At 41.7% G+C, this 22,537-nt stretch overlaps 1 protein-coding gene across 2 annotated transcripts in view; it reads right to left on the bottom strand.

Annotated features, from left to right (window-relative positions):
• Positions 1–22,537, bottom strand: part of LOC109869326 (acid-sensing ion channel 1) — an 82,783-nt gene that overhangs the window by 2,763 nt on the left and 57,483 nt on the right. For both annotated transcript variants that reach the window (XM_020459403.2, XM_031804328.1), the window contains exons 3-10: positions 6,268–6,418; positions 4,247–4,374; positions 3,927–4,077; positions 3,773–3,829; positions 3,496–3,649; positions 3,172–3,263; positions 2,972–3,051; positions 2,631–2,729 (exon numbers count right to left, since the gene is read on the bottom strand). In XM_020459403.2, the coding sequence (XP_020314992.1) occupies positions 2,631–2,729; positions 2,972–3,051; positions 3,172–3,263; positions 3,496–3,649; positions 3,773–3,829; positions 3,927–4,077; positions 4,247–4,374; positions 6,268–6,418 (912 nt within the window). The remainder of the gene's footprint in view (positions 1–2,630; positions 2,730–2,971; positions 3,052–3,171; positions 3,264–3,495; positions 3,650–3,772; positions 3,830–3,926; positions 4,078–4,246; positions 4,375–6,267; positions 6,419–22,537) is intronic.

Raw genomic sequence — 22,537 nt, 5'->3', positions numbered from 1 at the left:
TCGTAAAGCCTTTTTGAAATCAGACACTGTGGCTGGATTTACAACAAGTTTATTTTTAAAATGGTGTGAAATACTTGTATGTTTGAGGAATTTTAATTATGGGATTTCTGTTGTTTTGAATTTGGCGCCCTGAACTTTCACTGGCTGTTGTTGAGGTGGGACGCTACCGTCCCCAATATCCCAGAGGTTAACAGTTGTGCCTGGTTAAAAACGTATTTGTGGAATTTCTTTACTTCTAAATGCTTTTGAGTTGTGTTGTGACATGGTAGGCGTGGTATACAGAAGATAGCCCTATTTGGTAAAAGACCAAGTCCATTTATGACAAGAAAAGCTCAAATAAGCAAAGAGGAATGACAGTCCATCATTACTTTAAGACATGGTCAGTCAATCCGGAAAATGTCAAAAACTTTGAAAGTTTCTTCAAGTGCAGTCGCAAAAACCATCAAGTGCTATGATGAAACTGGCACTCACGAGGACCGCCACAGGAAAGGAAGACCCAGAGTTACCTCTGTTGCAGAGGATAATTTCATTAGAGTTAACTGCACCTCAGATTGCAGCCCAAATAAATGCATCACAGAATTCAAGTAACAGACACATCTCAACATCAACTGTTGAGAGGAGACAGCATGAATCAGGCCTTCATGGTTGAATTGCTGCAAAGAAACCACTACTAAAGGACACCAATAATAAGAAGAGACTGGCTTGTGCTAAGAAACCTGAGCAATGGACATTAGACCGGTGGAAATCTGTCCTGTGGTCTGATGAGTCCAAATTTGAGATTTTTGGGACCAACCACTGTGTCTTTGTGAGACGCAGAGTAGGTGAACAGATGGTCTCTGCATGTGTGGTTCTCACTGTGAAGTATGGAGGTGTGATGGTGTGGGGGTGCTTTGCTGGTGACACTGTCTGTGATTTATTTAGAATTCAAGGCACACTTAACCAGCATGGCTACCACAGCATTCTGCAGTGATACGCCATTCCAACAGGTTTGCGCTTAGTGGGACTATCATTTGTTTTTCAACAGGACAATGACCCAAAAACACACCTTCAGGCTGTGCGAGGACTATTTGACCAAGAAGGAGAGTGATGAGTGCTACATCCGATGACTTGGTCTCCACAATCACCTGACCTCAACCCAATTGAGATGGTTTGGAATGAGTTGGACCGCAGAGTGAAGGAAAAGCAGCCAATGTGGGAACTCCTTCAAGACTGTTGGAAAAGCATTCCAGGTGACTACCTCATGAAGCTGGTTGAGAGAATGCCAAGCTATCATCAAGGCAAAGGGTGGCTACTTATATAAAATATGTTTAGATTTGTTTAACACTTTTTTGGTTACTAAATTATTCCATATGTGTTATTTCATCGTTTTGATGTCTTCACTATTATTCTACAATGTGGACAATAGTGAAAGTAAAGACAAATCCTTGAATGAGTAGTTGTGTCCAAACTTTTGACTGGTACTGTACATGGTGCAAGTGATCAATGAGCCCAACTTTGAGCACAAAATTTGAGAGAAATAAGCTTTTTGTACGTATGGAACATTTCTGGGATCTTTTATTTCTGCACATAAAACATGGGACCAACACTTTACATGTTAGTTTATATTTTTGTTCAGTGTAAATGCACTTTAAATCAAGTTAGATTTGATTTAGTCCTATTCTTTAACTTAGATTTTAGGTTGAGATTGAGATTTGAATCCAACACATCAATCAGTAATTTGTAGACAAAATAGAATTAAAGACAGACTGAGTCAGTGGCACAGATGGAACTATCTAAGCAGAAGATAGAGAACATCTTCAAATGGCGATATTTGATTGCATTGTCAACCAAACACAATTGACATCACTAAATATCCTTCAATTTGAGATCAACCAGAGCTTGAAACTCTAGGCCTATTGTATTATCTATTTTTAGTTGCATTCTGGGTTGAATTGAAACAATAGATGTTGATAACTGAAATGTTTTAAAGGCCTAAATAGCATCATTGATGAAATATGAGTGATGAATTATGGTCACATTTAATTTGCTCTGTTAAACCTACCCTTTGGAATGACTTTGATATGAACAGTGAATTTACTTCATTTTTAAGTGGGGGATCTCTCAACGATCATTCTAACAATAGCACATTGGTAATATTGAGTGACAAATATCATAGCTAAGCAGGGCTGGGCTTGGTTAAAAACCTGGATGGGATACCAAAAGGTAGCTGTAGATGGATCAATTCTCCTAGTAGGAGGTGCTGCCCAGCCTGTAGTTTTATTTTCTGATAGTGTAATTAACGCTGAAGATCTGATATTGTTTTAAAGGTACAAACTCAACATATTTTAAACAAGGTTTGTCTATGTTGAAATTTGGTTACCATGACAAATTACGTTGAAACAATATTGGTTCTAACAAGTTTGTGCCCAGTGGGTAAACACTTGCTACTTTTAAGATTCAGATATTTCCAAAGATAAGAGAGAGAACTTGATGGAAATTGATGGGGTGAAGACATGTTTCTCAAGCTGATACATCACAACCACAAAAAACCTGGCTTCATGCACATGAAATCCTTCATTGAGATGTTTAGACATGAAGCAATATGGCTGCCTCTTTTTGAGAGCTGCAAATGTTTAGTGAAAGTTACTGACGTGACATTTCACATCGTCCAGGCTCAGAACAGCTCCCTGGTCGTTGTTGCTGTGCTTGTGTTTCTTCTCTGAGCATCGACAGAGCTTGTACTTTATCACCTGTGATGAAACACAGATGCACAAGACAAAGGTCAGTGAAGCTGTCGATTTGAGACAAAGGCTGGTCAGAGAAAAGGTGGACATTTCAGTGTGTCTGCCTCTTCGACAGTTATTTGTAAAACGCATAAATGTTTCATTCTGCTTTTCCAAGAGATTACAATAATGAGTGAGACAGAAAGCATAATGGAAAAGTGTGGTTGTTTTCTGTCACTGTAGAATACTAGAGAGAATGAAAAGATTACCTCATAGATGTAGTCAAACAGCTCCAGAATAGTTAGGAGACTGGCTCCAATGAAAAGACCCATCTGACCACCAATATCACCTGGGAAGAACGGACAAGGACAAGATTATCAAAGATAATACATTTTCCCAAAAGATGCACATTTCCAACAAAGTATCCTTAAAAATAAAATTAATCGTTTTTTAAAAATCAGTGAAATACCTAAAAGTCCTGCTACTTCATAGGCTTTCTTCTGTTCGATCGTCTCATAGTTTAGAGCCTCAAAGAAGATGTCCAGAACCAGGATATTGTCACTGTTACAGAAAAATACCATATTCAACATCTAAACAGCAAACAGTTTACGTAATCTTCTGATAGAGAACATCTTTACTTAGTTGCACTAAATATGTGCATTGGAAATGGAACTGGAGGGTGAAAGATTCAAGGGCCAAAGCCCTAATCAAATTTCTTTGCCATTACATTTCTTACTATGTACTTCATACTCGCTGTAAAGTTTTTATCTGGTGTTTGAAACATTAGACTCACGCTATGTACTGCTCTGACTTGTTGTATTTCTTGGCCAGATACTTGGCAGAGGCCTTGCTGGGGATCTTGACGAAGGACAGCTCCTTGCTGTATCTGGTCATGTTGCACGGTGTCTCACACACACAAAAATCATTGTCTTTCTCCACCAGGAAGTCTGGGAGCAAAGAGTAAAACTGCAGCATTAACACTTCTTCTCTTTTTAGTCCATGTAAGTAATGTAGAGACGAAAATATAGTTGCTATGGTCTAAGAAACAGCAGTCTGGATCTATTGCTTACCAAGAGCTGGATCAGCACACTCTTTGTAAAGCTCAGGGGTGCAGTATGGGGCATCTCCTGTATATAAAGAGTTGTTAATCAATGAATCTAAGTTGAACTTGAAAACTTAAATAGTCCAGACTAGGTAAACGGCTGGGTGGTAGAATTCACTTACCAGGCATGTGCACCATGCGGCAGTTACAGTTCTCCACCAGGTAGCGGGTCTCACAGTCGATACGGCAGGCGGTGATGCTGTACGTTTCAAAGAATTCTGAGTCCATCCATGTCACCTTACAGTCCCCCCAGGGTGGTGGCAAATATATCAGCTGGAAGAGACACACATGACAACTGTTACACATACAGTATGAGCTACAGTACAACTACAAATGAATAGGTGTACTACAACAGTTACACAGGTTGTGCTTACAGTAGCATTTGTACATGTATTACTATTTTGTTTAAATAAAGTTGTGCAAATAAATATAATGTCCCGACCCGTTGTTCCTGGCAGGAGACAAAGGTCTGGAACCCAGGTGCCACTCCGAAGCCCAGCTGGTCGATGAAGGGTGGCTCCTCCTGATTGTGGATCTGAACTTTGATCCCAGCTTCAAATGAGGTCTCATCTGTGGAGAGGGGAACAGTGGCAGGGATCACTGCACCATCCATGCATATGGCTTATTTAACTAATGAACCCACTGGCTCCAGCAGACAGATAGAGTGGTCTGTTGGATAGAGCAACACACATGTGAGCTGTATTTAGTATTTTAGTATTTTATTAGGATCCATATTAGATGTTGCGAAGGCAGCCACTACTCTTCCTGGGGTCCAAATAGGAACAAAACAACACATCACAACAAAACAATAGTCTACATCAGGGATCATCAACTAGATTAAACTGTGGGCCAATTGATTCTGGAGCGGATGGTTGGGGGCCCGGAACATAATTGCAAATAATTTGTAGACTGCAAATTGATCACAAGAAGCCCTAACAGATATAATGCTTGACTAAAACATAATCATTTCAAACCTTGCTTACATTTGTATATGATCACGTCTCACTATTATGCATGGGAATAATAACACTGAAATTTCCACACAATATATTTTTTTATTTTCTTCTTTTGGTCAGATAACTTGGGGGGCCAAATAAAACCACTCCGTGTCAAATTAAAATCCAGTTGGGGAACCCTGGTCTAAATCATTAGAAATGTATGTTTATTTTTTTTTTTTTTTTTTTTTACAATACTACAATATTCCAATGAGTGGGTGTGTGTAGTATGAGTGCCAGAGTGTGTGTGTGTGTTTGTGTGAGTGTGCGTGTGTGAATGTGCATGCGTGAGTGTGTGTCTCTTCACAGTCGTGAGGTGTTGTTTTATCTGTGTTTTAAATCTGATTTTACTGCTAGCTTGGGTTACCTGATGTGGAAAAGAGTTCCATGTAGTCTTTGCTCTATGAGGACTGTGCGTCACAGGCCTTAGGGACTGTGAAGAGACCCCTGGCGGCATGTCTTGTGGGATATGTATGGGTTTCTGAGCTGTGAGTTAGGTGTTTGAACAGACATTTCAGTGCTTTCAACACGTCAATACCTCTCACAAAGACAAGTAGTGATGAAGTCAGTCTCTCTACTTTGAGCCAGGAGAGATTGATGCGCATGTTCTTGATATTAGCCCTCCGTGTAGATTTAAGGGCCAGTCTTTCAGTGTCAACTGTCATTTTCCTAAGTCCTTCTTTGCAGCACTTGACCATATAACTTGGCAGGAATCTAGGTGTGATTAAAACTAGGGCCTGTAGGACTTGTTTGTTTGACTGTGATGTCAAGAAAGCAGAGCAGCGCTTTATCATGGACAGACCTCTCCCCATCTTAGCAACCGTTGGATCAATATGTTTTGACCATGTCAGTGTACAATCCAGGGTTACACCAAAGCAGTTTAGTCTCCACAACTTGCTAATTTTCCTCATTATTCAGTACAAGATTTAGATTAGGTTCAGGGTTTAGTGATTGATTTGTCTCAAATAGTCAATACAATGTTTTAAGGTTTTTACATATTTTGGACTAGCTTATTGCTAGCCACCCATTCTAAAACTGAATGCATATCTTTGTTAAGGTTTGCAGTGATCTCACTTGCTGTGGTAGCTGACATGTATAATGTTGAGTCATCAGTGTACATAGACACACAGGCTTTACGTAATGCTAGTGGTAGGTCATTAGTAAAAATAGAAATGGCCAAGGCAGCTGCTTTGAGGTATACCACACTCTACCTGGTTTACGTTAGAGAGGCTTCGATTAAAGAAAACCCTCTGTGTTGTGTTTGATAGGTAGCTCTCAATCCACAATATTGCAGAGGATGTAAAGCCACAACACATAAGTTTTTTCAGTAGCAGATTATGATCGCTGTGTAATGAACTAGACTTAAACACACACACACACACACACACACACACACACACACACACACACACACACACACACACACACACACACACACACACACACACACACACACTTTTGTCCTGACCTGTCTCTCCCCACACAGGGAGGTACTCATCTTGCTGAATGTCCAGCATGAGCTCCAGACCGTTCCCCATCCCTCCCTTGGTAGTTATGAGAGGGGTGCGGCCCTCGCCTCCTGCGTTGAACGTGTAACACTTCCCATAGCGAGTGAACACCTGAGGAGAAAGATGAGAAATATGAAAGGGATGAGATAGCAAGATGAGATGTCCTGGAACCGTCCCTCACAATAGCAGAGCCATATTCATCCAGATGTATGGCTCTGCTCAATAGTTTCTATAAATCCAGTTTTGTTCCTTACTGTAACTTGCCACTGGGGGTCAGTGTTAGTCTACATTAGACACCACAGTACCAGGAGTGATGAGGGTATTCCCCTGGGTTTGGGGTTACCTAATCATCTGATCTATGGATTTCACATAACTGGGCAGGGGTGCATCCATGGGTCGGCCTGGGAAGACATAGACCCACCAACTGGGGAGCCAGGCCCAGCCAATCAAAATTAGTTTTCCCCGACAAAACAGCTTTATTACAGACAGAAATACACCTCAGCACCCCCCTCCCGCCCCTCAGTCGATCCCGCAGGTGAAGAAGCCGGATGTGGAGGTCCTGGGCTAGCATGGTTACATGTGGTCTGTGGTTGTGAGGCCGGTTGGACGCACTGCCAAATTCTCTAAAACAACTTTGGAGGCAGCTTATGGTAGAGAAATGAACACCAAATTCTCTGGCAACAGTACTGGCGAACATTCCAGCAGTCAGCATGCCAATTCCAAGCTCCCTCAACCAACACTTTACATGTTGCGTTTAAATTTTTGTTCAGTGTATAAACAACAGCATGGAACTATGCTCATGTCTACTGTAAGTCATAAGTAATTTGTATTTATGACACTGTCTGAATTAACTATAAAGTAACTTGTGCTGTGCTGAAGCTGGGAGTGGGCCATTGCTCAGCGTATGCAGCAACATGACACATCTGTGAATAGAGAGAGGGCAGACAAACGCAATGATTGTTGACTGAGTTTGGACAGTGCTGTTAGACAGCTCAGCCTTGACATCTATCATCACACACACAGACACATTTGTTCTACTATCCTTGTGGGGACCAAACAATTGATTCCCATTCAAAATTATATTTTCCCTAACCCCTAATTGTAACTCTAATCCTCCCCACTTGTCAGAACTTCCCTTGTTTTACTATCCTTGTGAGGAATTCTGGTCCACATGATAGTAAAACCAAACACGTACGCACACGCACGCACGCGCACACACACACACACGCACACGCACACACCCACACACACACATACTGGCTGACAATTACAGGATCAATGTTCAGCTTTCTCTGTTGTGAGGGACTGCTACACAGCTATAGGCTTGTAGAGTGACTGGAAATCACTGTGGGGTAAATTCATTACTGATGTTTTCAGACACACTGCATGGAGTATGTGAGTATTCTGGAGGATGTTTTTGTCATCATTGCCTAGTAGACAAGAAAATAGGTTTCTAATCTCAACCAATGTTAGAGTAAAAAGACTGTCCTACCTCACACTCTACTTCCATATTTTCTATGCCTTCTGTAACATGCTTATACTCTGCTTCAACCCTGCATCAACTCTGCTTCTACCCATCCACCCATCTCTTACTCACACATTTCCCTACTTCCTTTACACTCTCTTTATACATCATCAACACTACCCCACTCCTTCCTCCTTCATGCTACCCCCCCCCTCCCTCCCTCCCTTCATCCATTCCGCTGAACTTTGACTGGCATCGTTATAGACTTGTGTCTACTCTGCAGAGTCTAATGGCATATGGGGAAGTTACTTAACCATATGTTAGTTCTATGTTAGCCTTTACATCTAACCTCAATGAGTGCATGTTCTTTCTGAACACATGAATTAATGACTGTGTAAGGTCAGAGTGCCAGATGCTCTTTATGAATAAATGAATCAATGAATGAGTGTGTGTGTGTGATGTCAGCTAGTGCCTGTTCCTTATGAATACATTAATGAATGAACATGTCATTTCTGAAGTTTGGAATTTGATTTTTATGTATTACAATGTAATGCATGTTCCCGAAGGAATGATTGAATTTGTGTGTGGCGTGCAGTTTGTGTCTTTGTGCACGTTGCTATCTAAGCCACATTACAGTTGGCCTACATGATCTGACAGTGACTCATAATACACTGTTGACTCTATAAGATGACAGGCTACACTGACAGTTGAACACCAAAATAAGAAAAGTGAAGGAAAGTTCCAGGTCCTTTGTGAATATGTAAATGTTTTAGGCCAATAGTTTTCCTCTAGCGTTGTTGGGTTCATCTTTCCTTTTACATTCTGCTGCCTTTGTTGGCAATTCATTAAAATGACTACTTTACAGAGAAATCAATCCTCTTTACCCGCCCTAAAGATCTTAACGAGTTTGCAGTCTATAATCTTTGGAGTGCCCTGTAGTCAATCAGTGTCTATCATTCAAAGTGCGTTTCCCACCATAGAAAAGCACTTAGCACTCTCCTGTAGTTAATGATATACATCAATGTGCATTTCCTTCGTTACAGGCGATGCAGACTGTAGAACAAGTCCTAAATCACTAATCCACATACTCTCCTGGCTGTGGGAGGAGACCTGATACACCCCAGCTGTTAAAGGATGCCTCTCTGCAGGGGGAAATGAATCCATGAGCACTCTATTGTTTTATGAGGGAACGTTTCAGAGACTTAGAACAGTCTCTGTAAAGTGCAAACACTTGCTCAGCTATTATGCTGCTCTATTAAACAGCCGAAGCGCCGGCAAAGAGATTGCGATTTAAATGGTAGTAGCAGCCATGTGTCAGGCAGCAGTGACCGGTCGGCGGTCGGCAAGCATAATCTTTTTTCCAGAGAGTGCTAATGTTGTCATTTGCTTGTTGATGCAGCAGGCGTTCTAAGTAATCTGGAAAATCTGGAACTACTCCCAAGACAGCCAACTTTAAAGATAAACGGACTTGGTTGAACTTTAGTTAAGATATAATGAAAATGTAAAAACACAGGCAACAGGCAGGAGAGTTAACAGATTTCTGCATTGTTAATTGTGCTCATTGAAGGAGTATGCCAATTCAAATGCATTAATGCCGTAGTTCAGATCAGTCTTGCCAACCTGAGACCTGTCTCTCCTGTTCTAGGTTCCATCTGTCTTTCCTGCCCAAACTGAAGGACAAACCAAGAACAGTAAAACAGGGAGGCTCTCGACTGTTGAGTGCTGACTGACTTCTGTGAGGGAAAGAGATTGCAGCTCAAAGGCTCTTGTTGATGCAAATGTCAGAATACAGGCAGTACACTGTCCTGTTATCGACTGTGTGTGTTTGGACAACAGCTGCTGACTCACCAAACTAATGACAAGCTTTGGGTAATACTGAAGGTCTTCCCATGCAGGACATCAAATACCAAGGCTAGGGGATTTAATGAGTGTGTGTGTGTGTGTGTCTCAAGTGTGTGTGTGTCAAGCTGAGTGTGTTAATGATGGCTGAAAAGCATAGAGGCTCAATAGTTACTTGTCAAATGTTGTCACAAAAACAACAACTGTCGGGAACAAGTGAACTGAAGTGAACCACAGGGAAGATGGCAATATAAAAGCCTGCCACACAGTAAGTGTTCCCCTTAATTTGTGTTCCGGCAGTAAAAAGAGATCCATAAACTGTCACCAGCAAGTCACACATCATCTTGATTCTACAAAAAAATATGTGGACATGGTGAATAGCTAAAATGTTTTCCTCCAAATGAATACCTTTTTACAGTACAGCCTGCTTTTTAAAGTGGTGTACAAAGATGTCAACAACCTACTGTGTTTTTCATGTCAACATCATGAAACACCATACAGTACATTCAACTGTCTATAATTGTACAAAACCCTGTACAGAAATCATAGTCAAATAATTTGTTTAGTTTAACACACGTCTGCTGTCACAGGTCACAGCTAGCGTAATATATCTGGTAATGAATGGATCATCCCATACCAGCCACTTCCAATGGCTTTCCTGTCAGATAGTACCTTGAGCCAGACAGGCCTGCAAGAATTGTCTAATGACCAGTTCATGGATAAAGGGACAGCAGGACCTCAGACCTCATAATTGACAACAAAGGAGAAAGAGAATAAATAGAGCAGGAGCTGTTGACTTGTATTTTTCCACTTTAGATGATTTGCAGGGGAGATCCCGCACTACATGCCTTGATGTTCTGCAATTCAGTTAAATCCTCAAATTAATTTAGGCTGTCAGAATAACTTGACTCATTGCTACAATCATTAGCTTTGTGGTAGGCAGTGCCAATGTTTGCATTATATCCTTGTGATGGATCCTCTTTTCAGCTTTCCATCACAAACCCACATTCTTTCATTCGCAAGCCTGCCCACTAGGCAGATGTCTATTTCATTGAAGTGATGAGGAAACAAGATTGATTCAACCAGTGTGTGCCCAGTGGATGGGTTTTGAAAATTCTAATTAATCTCCCACACAATGAGTGTTTCTTTCCCTTAATTGCTCCTTTATTTCCTCCCTCCATCCCTCCCCTCTCCTCACCGTCTCCTCTGAGCTGTGATGTGATATTCCCAGTGGACTTCTTTCCATCTTCTCCCTCCTCCTGCTAAGTTTGATTAATATTTGAAAGGCAGACAGAGACGCTCTACTCCTCTCCACCACTCTCATCCCACTCCCAGACACTGCCACGACTCTCAGTATCTATCACCTTCAGAGGCGATAGCATCATAGCATGGGACGAGAGACATAGAGGCAGAGAGAGAGAGAGACAGGGAGAAGGGGGTGGGGAGAGGTGAGAGAGAGTTAAGGAAGCATATTATATGAAGGAGGGGGAGTATTCTTCCACTTAAGACGTATAAAGCCTGTTACTAGGAGGGAAAAAGACACCACTTTTGGTTGAGTTAACCTCAGAGGGCATTGCAGATATTGCAGAGAGTGAATTTGTGTCAAAGGTTCAGCCATTCTTTTTTAAATGTATCAAACTACTATACGGATTAGGATATGACCAAAATATATGCATGATGTTAGCTGGGGTCAGGATACTTTTTGCATCGACATACAGGTAACATCCAAAATAAAAGAAACACCAACATAAAGTGTGTTAATAGGGTGTTGGGCCACCTCGACCAGAACAACTTCAATGCACCTTGGCATAGATTCTACAACTGTCTGGAAGTCTATTGGAGGGATGTGACACCATTCTTCCATGAGAAATTCTATATTGTGGTGTTTTGTTGATGGTGGTGGAAAACGCTGTCTCAGGCACCATGCCAGAATCTCCCATAAATGTTCAATTGGGTTCTGGTGCCTGAGATGGCCATTGTATATGGTTTACATGCTCATCAAACCATTAAGTGACCACTCGTGCCCTGTGGATGGGCGCATAGGCATGGTAACCAAAATAATGGCCTGCACAGCATTTGTATACATGACCCTAAGCATGATGGGATGTTAATTGCTTAATTAACTCAGGAACCACACCTGCTTTCAATATACTTTATTTCCCTCATTTACTTGAGTGTTTCTATTATTTTAGCAGTTACATGTATATTGGTAGATGCATTATGGTTGTGATACATATTTGAAGAGTAATTGCAAGAATTGTTTAAAAAACAATGAACAATAGAGCAGTTAGATTGGCTATTTGTTGATAAATCAACTATAGTGTATTCACCCTCTAGTACTCAGGCAATAAAACAACACAGCATAAAGAGAACCGTAAAACTGCATGGGGGTCTCAACAACACAAGTCCAATAAAATGGTGAGTAACACTGTTGGGTAGAATCTTCTGTACGGTATGTCTCTGGACTATAACTGGCAACTTGAAGCCTACCTTGTCTTCTATGGTTGGAGGAAAACTGGCCAAAGTGCCATGACATGCTAAGTAAAAATACATCTTTCAACACTGGGAAAAAGCAGGTGAGAAAAAAATTGTAAAATGATCCCTGTTACCCCCACCCCCTGCTGGTTTATTCTTAGATGGAGTAGAAACTATCTCCATATTTAAACACGAGCATACTAAAACCCTGTTAAAAACGGGGTATTTTTCAGCCAATTGTATTAGTCCTCCCCTGGTGAATGTCGGGCATGTGGATTTCAACACTAGATAAAGAATGTGTTTGGATTGCAAGAAAACTCTCTGTCAGATACATACAATTTTCTCTAAAATCTCCAAGGCAGCAGTAAAGCCATGATTCCCCCCAGAGTGAGCCCAAATCAGGCTTGAGTAAGGTGGAAAACAGTAAGGGGACTGTCTGTCTGCCTTAGTTTATAAACTACAATTTTCCACCAATCTGTTGTATTTACAGTGAATAATGGTATTAACTTTAGATAGCAAGATACAAAATAGATTTGAACTGATAAAGATACATAGCATTCCATTTCTGTCTTATACGCTTTATTAGTGGATAAAATCTTATACGATATCACCAACTGTGAAGCAAAGCAGATACAGTTGAAGTCGGAAGTTTATATACACTTAGGTTGAAGTCATTAAAACTCGTTTTTCAACCACTCCACAAATTTCTTGTCAACAAACTATAGTTTTAGCAAGTCGGTTAGGACATCTACTTTGTGCATGACACAAGTAATTTTTCCAACAATTGTTCACAGACAGATTATTTCACTGTATCACAATTCCAGTGGGTCAGAAGTTAACATACACTAAATTGACTGTGCCTTTAAACAGCTTGGAAAATTCCAGAAAATTATGTCATTGCCTATCAGAAGCTTCTAAAGCCAATTGAGTCAATTGAGCCAATTGGAGGTGTACTTGTGGATGTATTTCAAGGCCTACCTTCAAACGCAGTGCCTCTTTGCTTGACATCATGGGAAAATCCAAAGAAATCAACCAAGAACTCAGAAAAAAAACTGTTGACCTCCACAAGTCTGGTTCATCATTAGGAGCAATTTCCAAATGCCTGAAGGTACCACGTTCATCTGTACAAGCAATAGTACGCAAGTATAAATACACCTCCATTTGACTCAAATGATGTCAATAAACGTACAGATGAATGTAAAACAGGTACAAAAACACCATGGGACCACGCAGCCGCCATACAGCTCAGGAAGGAGACACGTTCTGTCTCCTAGAGATGAACATACTTTGGTGAGAAAAGTGCAAATCAATCCCAGAACAACAGCAAAGGACTGTGTGAAGATGCTGGAGGAAACAGGTACAAAAGTATGTATATCAACAGTAAAACAAGGCCTATATCGACATACCCTGAAAGGCTGCCCAGCAAGGAAGATGCCACTGCTCCAAAACCACCATAAAAAAAAGCCTACAGTATTATTTTTGGAGAAATGTCCTCTGGTCTGATGAAACACAAATAGAACTGTTTGGCCATGTCGTGTCTTTGGCTATGCCAGATTAAGTGATATGACATGCTATTCTATCAAATCCTTTCTCTGTAATTAATATTACCTGATTGAGCTAATCATGTAAATGTAATTCACTAGAAAGTCGGGGCACCACAAAATAATATTTATAGAGCAGTTATCTTCCGAATAAACTCTTAAAGACCTAGCAATATTTTACATCAATAGCAGTCAATATCAATCGTCACCTTATTTCAGTGTCATCTGAATGTTGTAAATTCTTGGTTATCTTCACGAAACCTGGCTAACAAGTTGAATCAGCAATTCAAAATTGGGTTTAATTATTTATTTACTAAATACCTAACTAATCACACAGAATTACATATACACAGAATGAACTTTTGATTACAAATTATGTCATAAAGGAAAACATCCCTAGGGGGTTGGGTTTGAGTGAAAGAGCGGGAAGACTGAAGAACAAAGGTAGAAGCCATGTCTCTATCGGGCTGTAGGCAGCTACTCTATCGCAAATACAGAATCTTATGCATTCTAAATGACCGCCCATTTGGAAAAGTAAAATGCAATAAATATTTACTCTGAGCTGCGCTTCGGTAGGTTGGTTGTAGATGCTGGTCGTGTTGGCCAACAGAGATCTTCCTGTCCTTGGAAGAAGCAGTAACGTCATTGTGTGGTAGAAGGGATACTCTGTCTGTTCTTTCCTAGCCCACGTTTGCAGCTAGGAGGTATCACTTCTGTAGCGAATAAGAGTTCAAAGTTCATACCATTCACAACCAAAGCTCACGCTGAGGTTGGCTTCGTTCTGTAGTTATTATCTGAACCCTTCTGACATCGGATCGTCATCCTAATGTACCCAGAACAGGAAGTTATATTGTCGTCAATGTTTTATATAGGAAGGGAGAGGAGGGTGTGTTTCATAGTTGATAACCAAAGTCTCTTCACGTGGGCGGGCAACTGAGTCGGGCTAAATTCACTCGTGAAAACCCAATTCTCACATTTTAGAAGCTAAAATCACATTTCATCCCCTCACAAATAATTTCATATTCAAACATTTAAATTGCACAACAATTCCATGTGAATCTGATAACTATAATGTGTAGACTTTCCACTGTACCGTTTATGTCATCCTATCATTGATGAGAATGTCTCAGATGACAACCGAACTGACATCATATTCATTAAGTACCAACGGATATGTTCAACTGATTGGATTAGCAAAACATGATTCATTTCCCCCCACCTTCTGATGTTCCCAGAATCTCTATGTTAACCAAGGGATTTTCAATAGTCACATCAGTAGGGTAGAGAGAGGAAAAAAGGGGGGAGAGCATTTATGACTGTCATAAACATACCCCCAGGCCAGCATCATGACAGCCATAATGACCATTGTTATGTTTGGAGGAAAAAGGGGGAGGCTTGCAAGCCAAAGAACACCATCCCAACCGGGAAGCACAGGGGTGGCAGCATCATGTTGTGGGGGTGCTTTGCTGCAGGAGGGACTGGTGCACTTCACAAAATAGATGGCATCATGAGGTAGGAAAAGTATGTGGATATATTGAAGCAACATCTCAACACATCAGTCAGGAAGTTAAAGCTTGGTTGCAAATGGGTCTTCCAAATGGACAATGACCACAAGCATACTTCCAAAGTTGTGGAAAAATGGCTTAAGGACAACAAAGTCAAGGTATTAGAGTGGCCATCACAAAGCACTGACCTCAAACCTATAGAAGATGTGTGTGCAGAACTGAAAAAAGTGTGCGAGCAAGGAGGCCTACAAACCTGACTTAGTTACACCAGCTCTGTCAGGAGGAATGGGCCAAAATTCACCCAACTTATTGGAGGAAGCTTGTGGAAGGCTACCCGTAACGTTTGACCCAAGTTAAGTTGAGTTAAACAATTTAAAGGCAATGCTACCAAATACTAATTGAGTGTATGTAAACTTCTGACCCACTGGGAATGTGATGAAATAAATAAAAGCTGAAATAAATCATTCTCTCTACTATTATTCTGACATTTCACAGCCTTAAAATAATGTGGTGATCCTAACTGACCAAAGACAGGGAATGTTTCCTAGGATTAAATGTCAGGAATTGTGAAAAACTGAGTTTAAATGTATTTGGCTAAGGTGTATGTAAACTTCCGACTTCAACTGTACAGTATATCTGGTAATTTCATCCAGTTAAAGTGAATAGTCTACCTATGTACAGACAGTCACAGCTATTCCTCAATGGCAGCTTTTATGTTTCCTGCTGTGCTGCCCCAGCTTTCCTCCAGTGACACCCTTCACCTTGTTGATATAGTCAACCATAAATACATGCACAGAACAAGCTGACTTCCAACCCCAACCTGTCAGTTTCGTTCATATTTTTTCATCGCCTACGAATCAGCTGACTGGTTCTGCCGTGCACCTACAATAGCGACGCTCACCATGCTGGGAGAGCTCTGCCGGGCACAGAGGCCATCTCAGCAGATAGCTGTTAACTCCAGAGTGCTATGTCCCCTCCTCATACACAGCTGAGTAAACATCAATGGATAAACAGCCTGAGGAGAAGTAAGTAGGCCTCTACAGTATGCAGGGTTTCTAGGAGAGAATTGCTATGAGTCTCTATCTGCAGGGTTAATCTGTGAGCTTGACTGAATCAAGTGGATGTATGGGATCCTGTTTTACGCCCTGCCTCTAAGAACCGCTGCCATGAGAAGATTCTTTCAAAGGTTTATTGAGTCCGCTTTTATAAGGATCTATTTTTTTTGTGAGGTGGAGTCAAGCCACGGCAGTGTTAAAAGTTTATTTAGTTGTCTCTCTAGAGGAGCTGTCAATCATGATCGTGTGTGTTTTTGCCATAGTATTACGGCTCAGTCAGTAGCTAGTGTTCTAGAACATTCTGTCCTCCAAACACACATCCATCAGTGCTTTGGAGCACTTTATTGTGAGTAGGTACTCCAGTGTTTTTAAATAATCAGAACGAGACACACACACAGACCAAAATTGTGTGGAGAGCAGTTTGTTGTGTTTCAGAGCTGGCTGATTGGCTGTCTAGCTGGTACCCTGCTGAGAAGGAGTCAAGGGGTTAATTGGTTAATGCACACTGCACAGTTCCTAGAATGTATTTTAGGATAATGATCGGTGGTGTGTGTGTGTGTGTGTGTGTGTGTGTGTGTGTGTGTGTGTGTGTGTGTGTGTGTGTGTTTGCACATATGTGTGAGTTGGGAGGGTTCAGTAAAGAAGAGAAGACCATTAATTAAAGAAAAGCAATTTACTTACAGTACCACTCAAAAGTTCGGACACACCTACTAATTCCAGAGTTTTTCTTTATATTTTACTATTTTCTACATTGCAGAATAACAGTGCAGACAGCAAAACTATGAAATAGCACATATGGAATCATGTTGTAACCAAAATAGATATAATAATATTTTATATTTGAGATCCTTCAAAGTAGCCACCTTGCCTTGATGACAGCTTTGCACACGCTTGGCATTCTCTCAACCAGCTTCATGAGGTCACCTGGAATGCATTTCAATTAACAGGTGTGCCTTGTTAAAAGTTCATTTGTGGAATTTCTTTCCTTGTTAATGCATTTGAGCCAACCAGTTGTGTTGTGACAAAGTAGGGGTGGTATATAAAATATAGCCCTATTTGGTAAAAGACCAAGTCCATATTATTGCAAGAACAGCTCAAATAAGCAAAGAAAAATGACAGTCCATCATTACTTTAAGACATGAAGGTCGGTACTTTGCTCAGTTCATCTTTCACTTGATCCTGACTAGTCTCTCAGTCCCTGCTGCTGATAAAAAAAATCCCGCAGCATGATGCTGCCACTAACATGCTTCACCGTAAGGATAGTGCCAGGTTTCCTCCAGATGTAATGCTTGGCATTCAGGCCAAAGAGTTCAATATGGGTTTCATCAGACCAGAAAATCTTGTTTCTCATGGTCTGAGTGTCCTTTAGGTGCCTTTCGGGAAACTCCAAGTGGGCTGTCATATGCCTTTTAATGAGGAGTGGCTTCCATCTGGCCACTCTACCATAAAAGTCTGATTGGTGGAATGCTGCAGAGATGGTTGTCCTTCTGGAAGGTTCTCCCATCTCCACAGAGGAACTCTGGAGCTCTGTCAGAGTGACCATCTGGTTCTTGGTCACCTCCCTGACCAAGGCCGTTCTCCCCCGATTGCTCAGTTTGGCCGGGTAGCCAGCTCTGGGAAGAGTCTTGGTGGATCCACACTTCTTACATTTAAGAATGATGGAGGCCACTGTGTTCTTGGGGACCTTCAATGCTGCAGACATTTTTTGATACACTTCCCCAGATCTGTGCCTCGACACAATCCTGTCTCAGAGCTCTACGGACAATTCCTTTGACCTCATGGCTCTGAGATGCACTGTCACCTGTGTGACCTCATTTAGACAGGTGTGTGCCTTTCCAAATCATGTCCAATCAATTGAATTTACCACAGGTGGACTCCAATCAAATTGTGGAAACATCTCAAGGATGATCAATGCAAACAGGATGCACCTGAGCTCAATTTCGAGTCTCATAGCAAAGGATCTGAATACTTATGTACATAAGGTATTTCTGTTGTTTAAAAAAAATACATTTGCAAACACTTTCACTTTGTCATTATGGGGTACTGTGTGAAGATTGATGAGAAAAAAAATATTTGATACATTATAGAATAAGGCTGTAACGTAACAAAATGTGGAAAAGGTCAAGGGGTCTGAATACTTTCCGAACGCACTGTATATCCACAGAAACATGCTCACAGCTGCTGCTGACACAGTTGCATACAGTATGGATCTTTAGATTGTCACACGTTTCCACACTTGGCACACACAAACACTAATACACAGATGACAGATGACGTGGACCCCAAGAAGAGTTGCTGAGCCTCTGCAAAAGCTAATGGGGATCCAAATAAACAAAACATACACTTACGTACAAAGAAAATATTGTACAGAGGCTCACCAACGTATAATGTATATGAATGTAATACTGTGCACATGCATGCACGTGCACCTACACACACACACCCGCACACACACACCCGGTGGGGTCTGCTATACAACAGTGTAAACAATGCGGGTAGATGTACACAGACCTGCCCTCTGACACTCCCTCCAATGAAGCTTCATGGCAGTCTGGCCAAAAGCACTGTGTAGTGGGCTGTTTTGTTGCTGAGACAAGAGGAAGAGCAAGTGGAAGAAGCTTCCATTCCCTCTGTCACAAGGGGATTGATGGATGATTTAAGATGAAATCTTAAAGTTGAACATGTGCACTTTATGACAGAATGAAATAATTTGGTGAAATCAAAAGTTTGTTCTGATCAAGTTACTTCTCAAAAGGCACTGAATAGGTGGAATGACCCAGTTAAGGGAACTTCAAAGACAGGTACAGAGCCACTGCAGGAGTGGATAAATCCTGTTTGAGATGAGCTTCCCTATTGCCCCACTCTCCACTCCTCATCTTCAATTCCCATCTGTGGGCCTAGGTATATATTTTTAATTGAACCTTTATTTAACTAGGCAAATCAGATAGGAACAGATTCTTATTTACAATGACGGCCAACACCGGCCAAACCCGGACGACGCCGGGCCAATTGTGCGCCGCCCAATCATGACTTGTTGTGATACAGTCTGGATTTGAACCAGGGTGTCTGTAGTGACGCCTCTAGCACTGAGATGCAGTGCCTTAGACCACAGTGCCACTCATAGAGCCCTGTACCATCTGTTTCATCAGATTTTCATCAGTCAACATGGAAACTAAGATTAAATCAGTGAGTTCCTCTTAATGTAACACCTATCATTTTGGTACTCTAAAATGTATTAATTTATCATTGGTGGAACTTGTGTTGCATTTGGTACACAGGCAGCTCCCCCCCGAGCAAACCTCCTCCCTGAGTGTGACAAATGTCACACTCTGCTGAGAAAAATCTGCTGAGGCTCCAGATTTCCCAGGCTGTCACGTGGTGTTCCTGAGCACATAAGAGATTAATATGTTTCCCAGATAGCGCACATAAGCAACTTTGACTCCCCAACAAGCGGCGTTCACGCCATCACTTTCTGCTGAATCGCAGAGCGACAGGAAGCTCGGAGTTCAAGCTGGGAGGCGAGATAACCCTTAACGCCTGGCCGGTCACAGGGAACCAACAGGAGGTGTGAGTGAGAACATCACAAAGGATTCAACACACTTGAGGTGCTCAACTCACCAGACAGGAGCTGCATCATACAGAAATTTCAAACAGTATCTAGCCACTGGCCAACTATGATACAAATGTATATACATTTATGAGGCCATTTAGCCTACCAGACGAGCTAAATGCCTTCTAAGCTCGCTTCGAGGCACACAACACTGAACCATGAATGAGAGCATCCAGATGACTGTGTGATCTCGCTCTCCGTAGCCGATGTGAGTAAGACCTTTAAACAGGTTAACATTCACAAAGCTGCGGGGTCAGATGGATTACCCGGGACGCGTACTCAGAGCATGCGCTGATCAACCTCTCCCTGACCCAGTCTGTAGTACCTATATGTTTCAAGCAGACCTCCATAGTCCCTGTGCCCAAGAATGTGACCTGTCTAAATGACCATCTGGTCATGGCTCACATCAACACCATCATCCCAGACACCCTGGACTCATTCCAATTCTTATACCGCACCAACAGATCCACAAATGACGCAGTCACTATTGCACTCCACACTGCCCTTTCCCACCTGGATAAGAGGAAAACGTATGTGAGCATGTTGTTAATTGACTACAGCTCAGCGCTCAACACCATAGTGCCCTCCAAGCTCATCACTAAGCTCAGGACCCTGTGACTGAACACCTTCCTCTGCAACTGGATCCTGGTCTTCCTGACGGGCCACTCCCAGTTGGTGAGGTAGGCAACAACACATCCGCCTCGCTGACACTCAACACGGGGGCCCCTCAGGGGTGCGTGCTTAGTGCCCCCTGTACTCTCTGTTCACACACGACTGTGTGGCCGCGCATGACTCCAATACCATCATTTAGTTTACTGACGACACAACGGTGGTAGGCCTGATCACTGATAATGATGAGACATGTTGTGGCAGAATCAGAATTCTTTAGGTAACATTGATTAATAATATGTTTTATCAATTTTCATAAGTATGCTTATGTGGGAAAGTTACTTGGGGCCCAGAGAGGGGAGAGGTCAGGTTTGTCTTATCTGTGAATGTGTCTGTAGCTATTCCTAAACCATGTGAAGGGATGTTGTGATTAATGGGGAACCAGTTTGTAGGCTCCACAATGTCTGTGTGCCAGTCACTCCTCTCCTTAAGCTTGTCTAGGAGGGGTTGTATTTTTGATGGGAGTATCTAGAATTGACAACTGATATATGCCATTGGATGAGGTCATGTTTTGGTACTATGTTGTACCAAGAGCGAGAAGTAGAACCTCGTCTAAGAGGGCAAACTGAACAATAATTTATAGCTAATGCTGTCTGGCTATAGGATACTCCCTTTTCAAGTAAATCTTCCTTTGTGTAATGTTCCTAAGATCTGTTATTCGTCATGTGAGTTTTGATGGGTGTGTCTTGGCTATAAATGATACTAAGAACTGTTTTGTAAGCACTCTCAGAGAATTCATTTATAGACACTGAATTGATCTGAAAGTCACAGGGCTATGGTGAAGCTCATATATAATTAAAGATGGGACTTTATAATATACTCTGACCTGTGTGTGGTTTGCTCTCTCATTATTTGCTAATACAGGACATTTCCACGACAGACAGCCTATAGGGAGGAGGTCAGTGACCTGGCAAGTGTGGTGCCAGGACAATAACCTTTTCCCTCAATGTCAGCAAGACAAAGAAGCTGATTGTAGACTACAGGAAACGGAGGGCCGAGCACGCTCCCATCCACATCGACGGGGCTGTAGTGGGACGGGTTGAGAGCTTCAAGTTCCTCGGTGTCCACATCACTAAGGAATTAGCATAGTCCACACACACCAACATGGTCGTGAAGAAGGCACGACAACGACTCTTCCCCCCAGGATTCTGAAAAGATTTGTCATGGGCCGTCAGATCCTAACAATTGAGAGCATTTTGACTGGCTGCATCAACGCTTGGTATGGCAACTGCTTGGCATCTGACTGCAAAGCGCTACAGAGGGTAATGTGTACGGCCCAGTACATCACTGGGAGCGAGCTTCCTGCCAACCAGGACCTCTATACCAGCCGGTGTCAGAAGAAGGCCCTAAAAATTGTCAAAGATTCCAGTCACCCAAGTCATAGACTGTTCTCTATGCTACCGCACAGCAAGCGATACCGATGTACCAAGTCTGGAACCAACAGTACCCTTAACAGATTCTACCAACCAAACCATAAGACTGCTAAATAGTTAACCAAATACGTAGCTACTCGGTCTGCATTAACCCCCCTTTGCACTAACTCATGTCATATGCTGCTGCTACTGCTTATTATCTATCCTACTGTCTATTCACCACTACCTATATGTACATATCTACCTCAATTACCTCGTACAGCTCATTAAAAACATGGGATGAACCCTTTAAATGTTGTGTTAATATTTTTGTTCAGTATACATACTGTATCTACCTCAATTACCTCATACCCCTGCACACCGACTCTGTACTGGTACCCCGTGTATATAGCCAAGTTATTGTTACTCATTGTGTAATTATTTTTCTATTATTTCTATTTGTTTCTCTGTATTGTTGGGAAGGGCCAGTAAGTAAGCATTTCACTGTTAGTCTACACCTGTTGTTTACGAAGCATGTGACAAATGCAATTTGATTTGATTCCCATTAAAAATATATATTTGAAAGCTTGACAATCAGTTTGAGCAGACTTGAGCTCTTAAGAATAAGATGTGAATGTATGGAAATGGCATAACAAGAAATGATTGTTGAGAGGTTTTTAGACACAAGCACACAGTGACCTTACATAAAATACATTGAT

Source organism: Oncorhynchus kisutch, linkage group LG24 (genome assembly GCF_002021735.2).
Source record: "Oncorhynchus kisutch isolate 150728-3 linkage group LG24, Okis_V2, whole genome shotgun sequence".
Lineage (NCBI taxonomy): Eukaryota > Metazoa > Chordata > Actinopteri > Salmoniformes > Salmonidae > Oncorhynchus > Oncorhynchus kisutch.
This window is presented reverse-complemented; position numbering and strand designations above follow the sequence as displayed.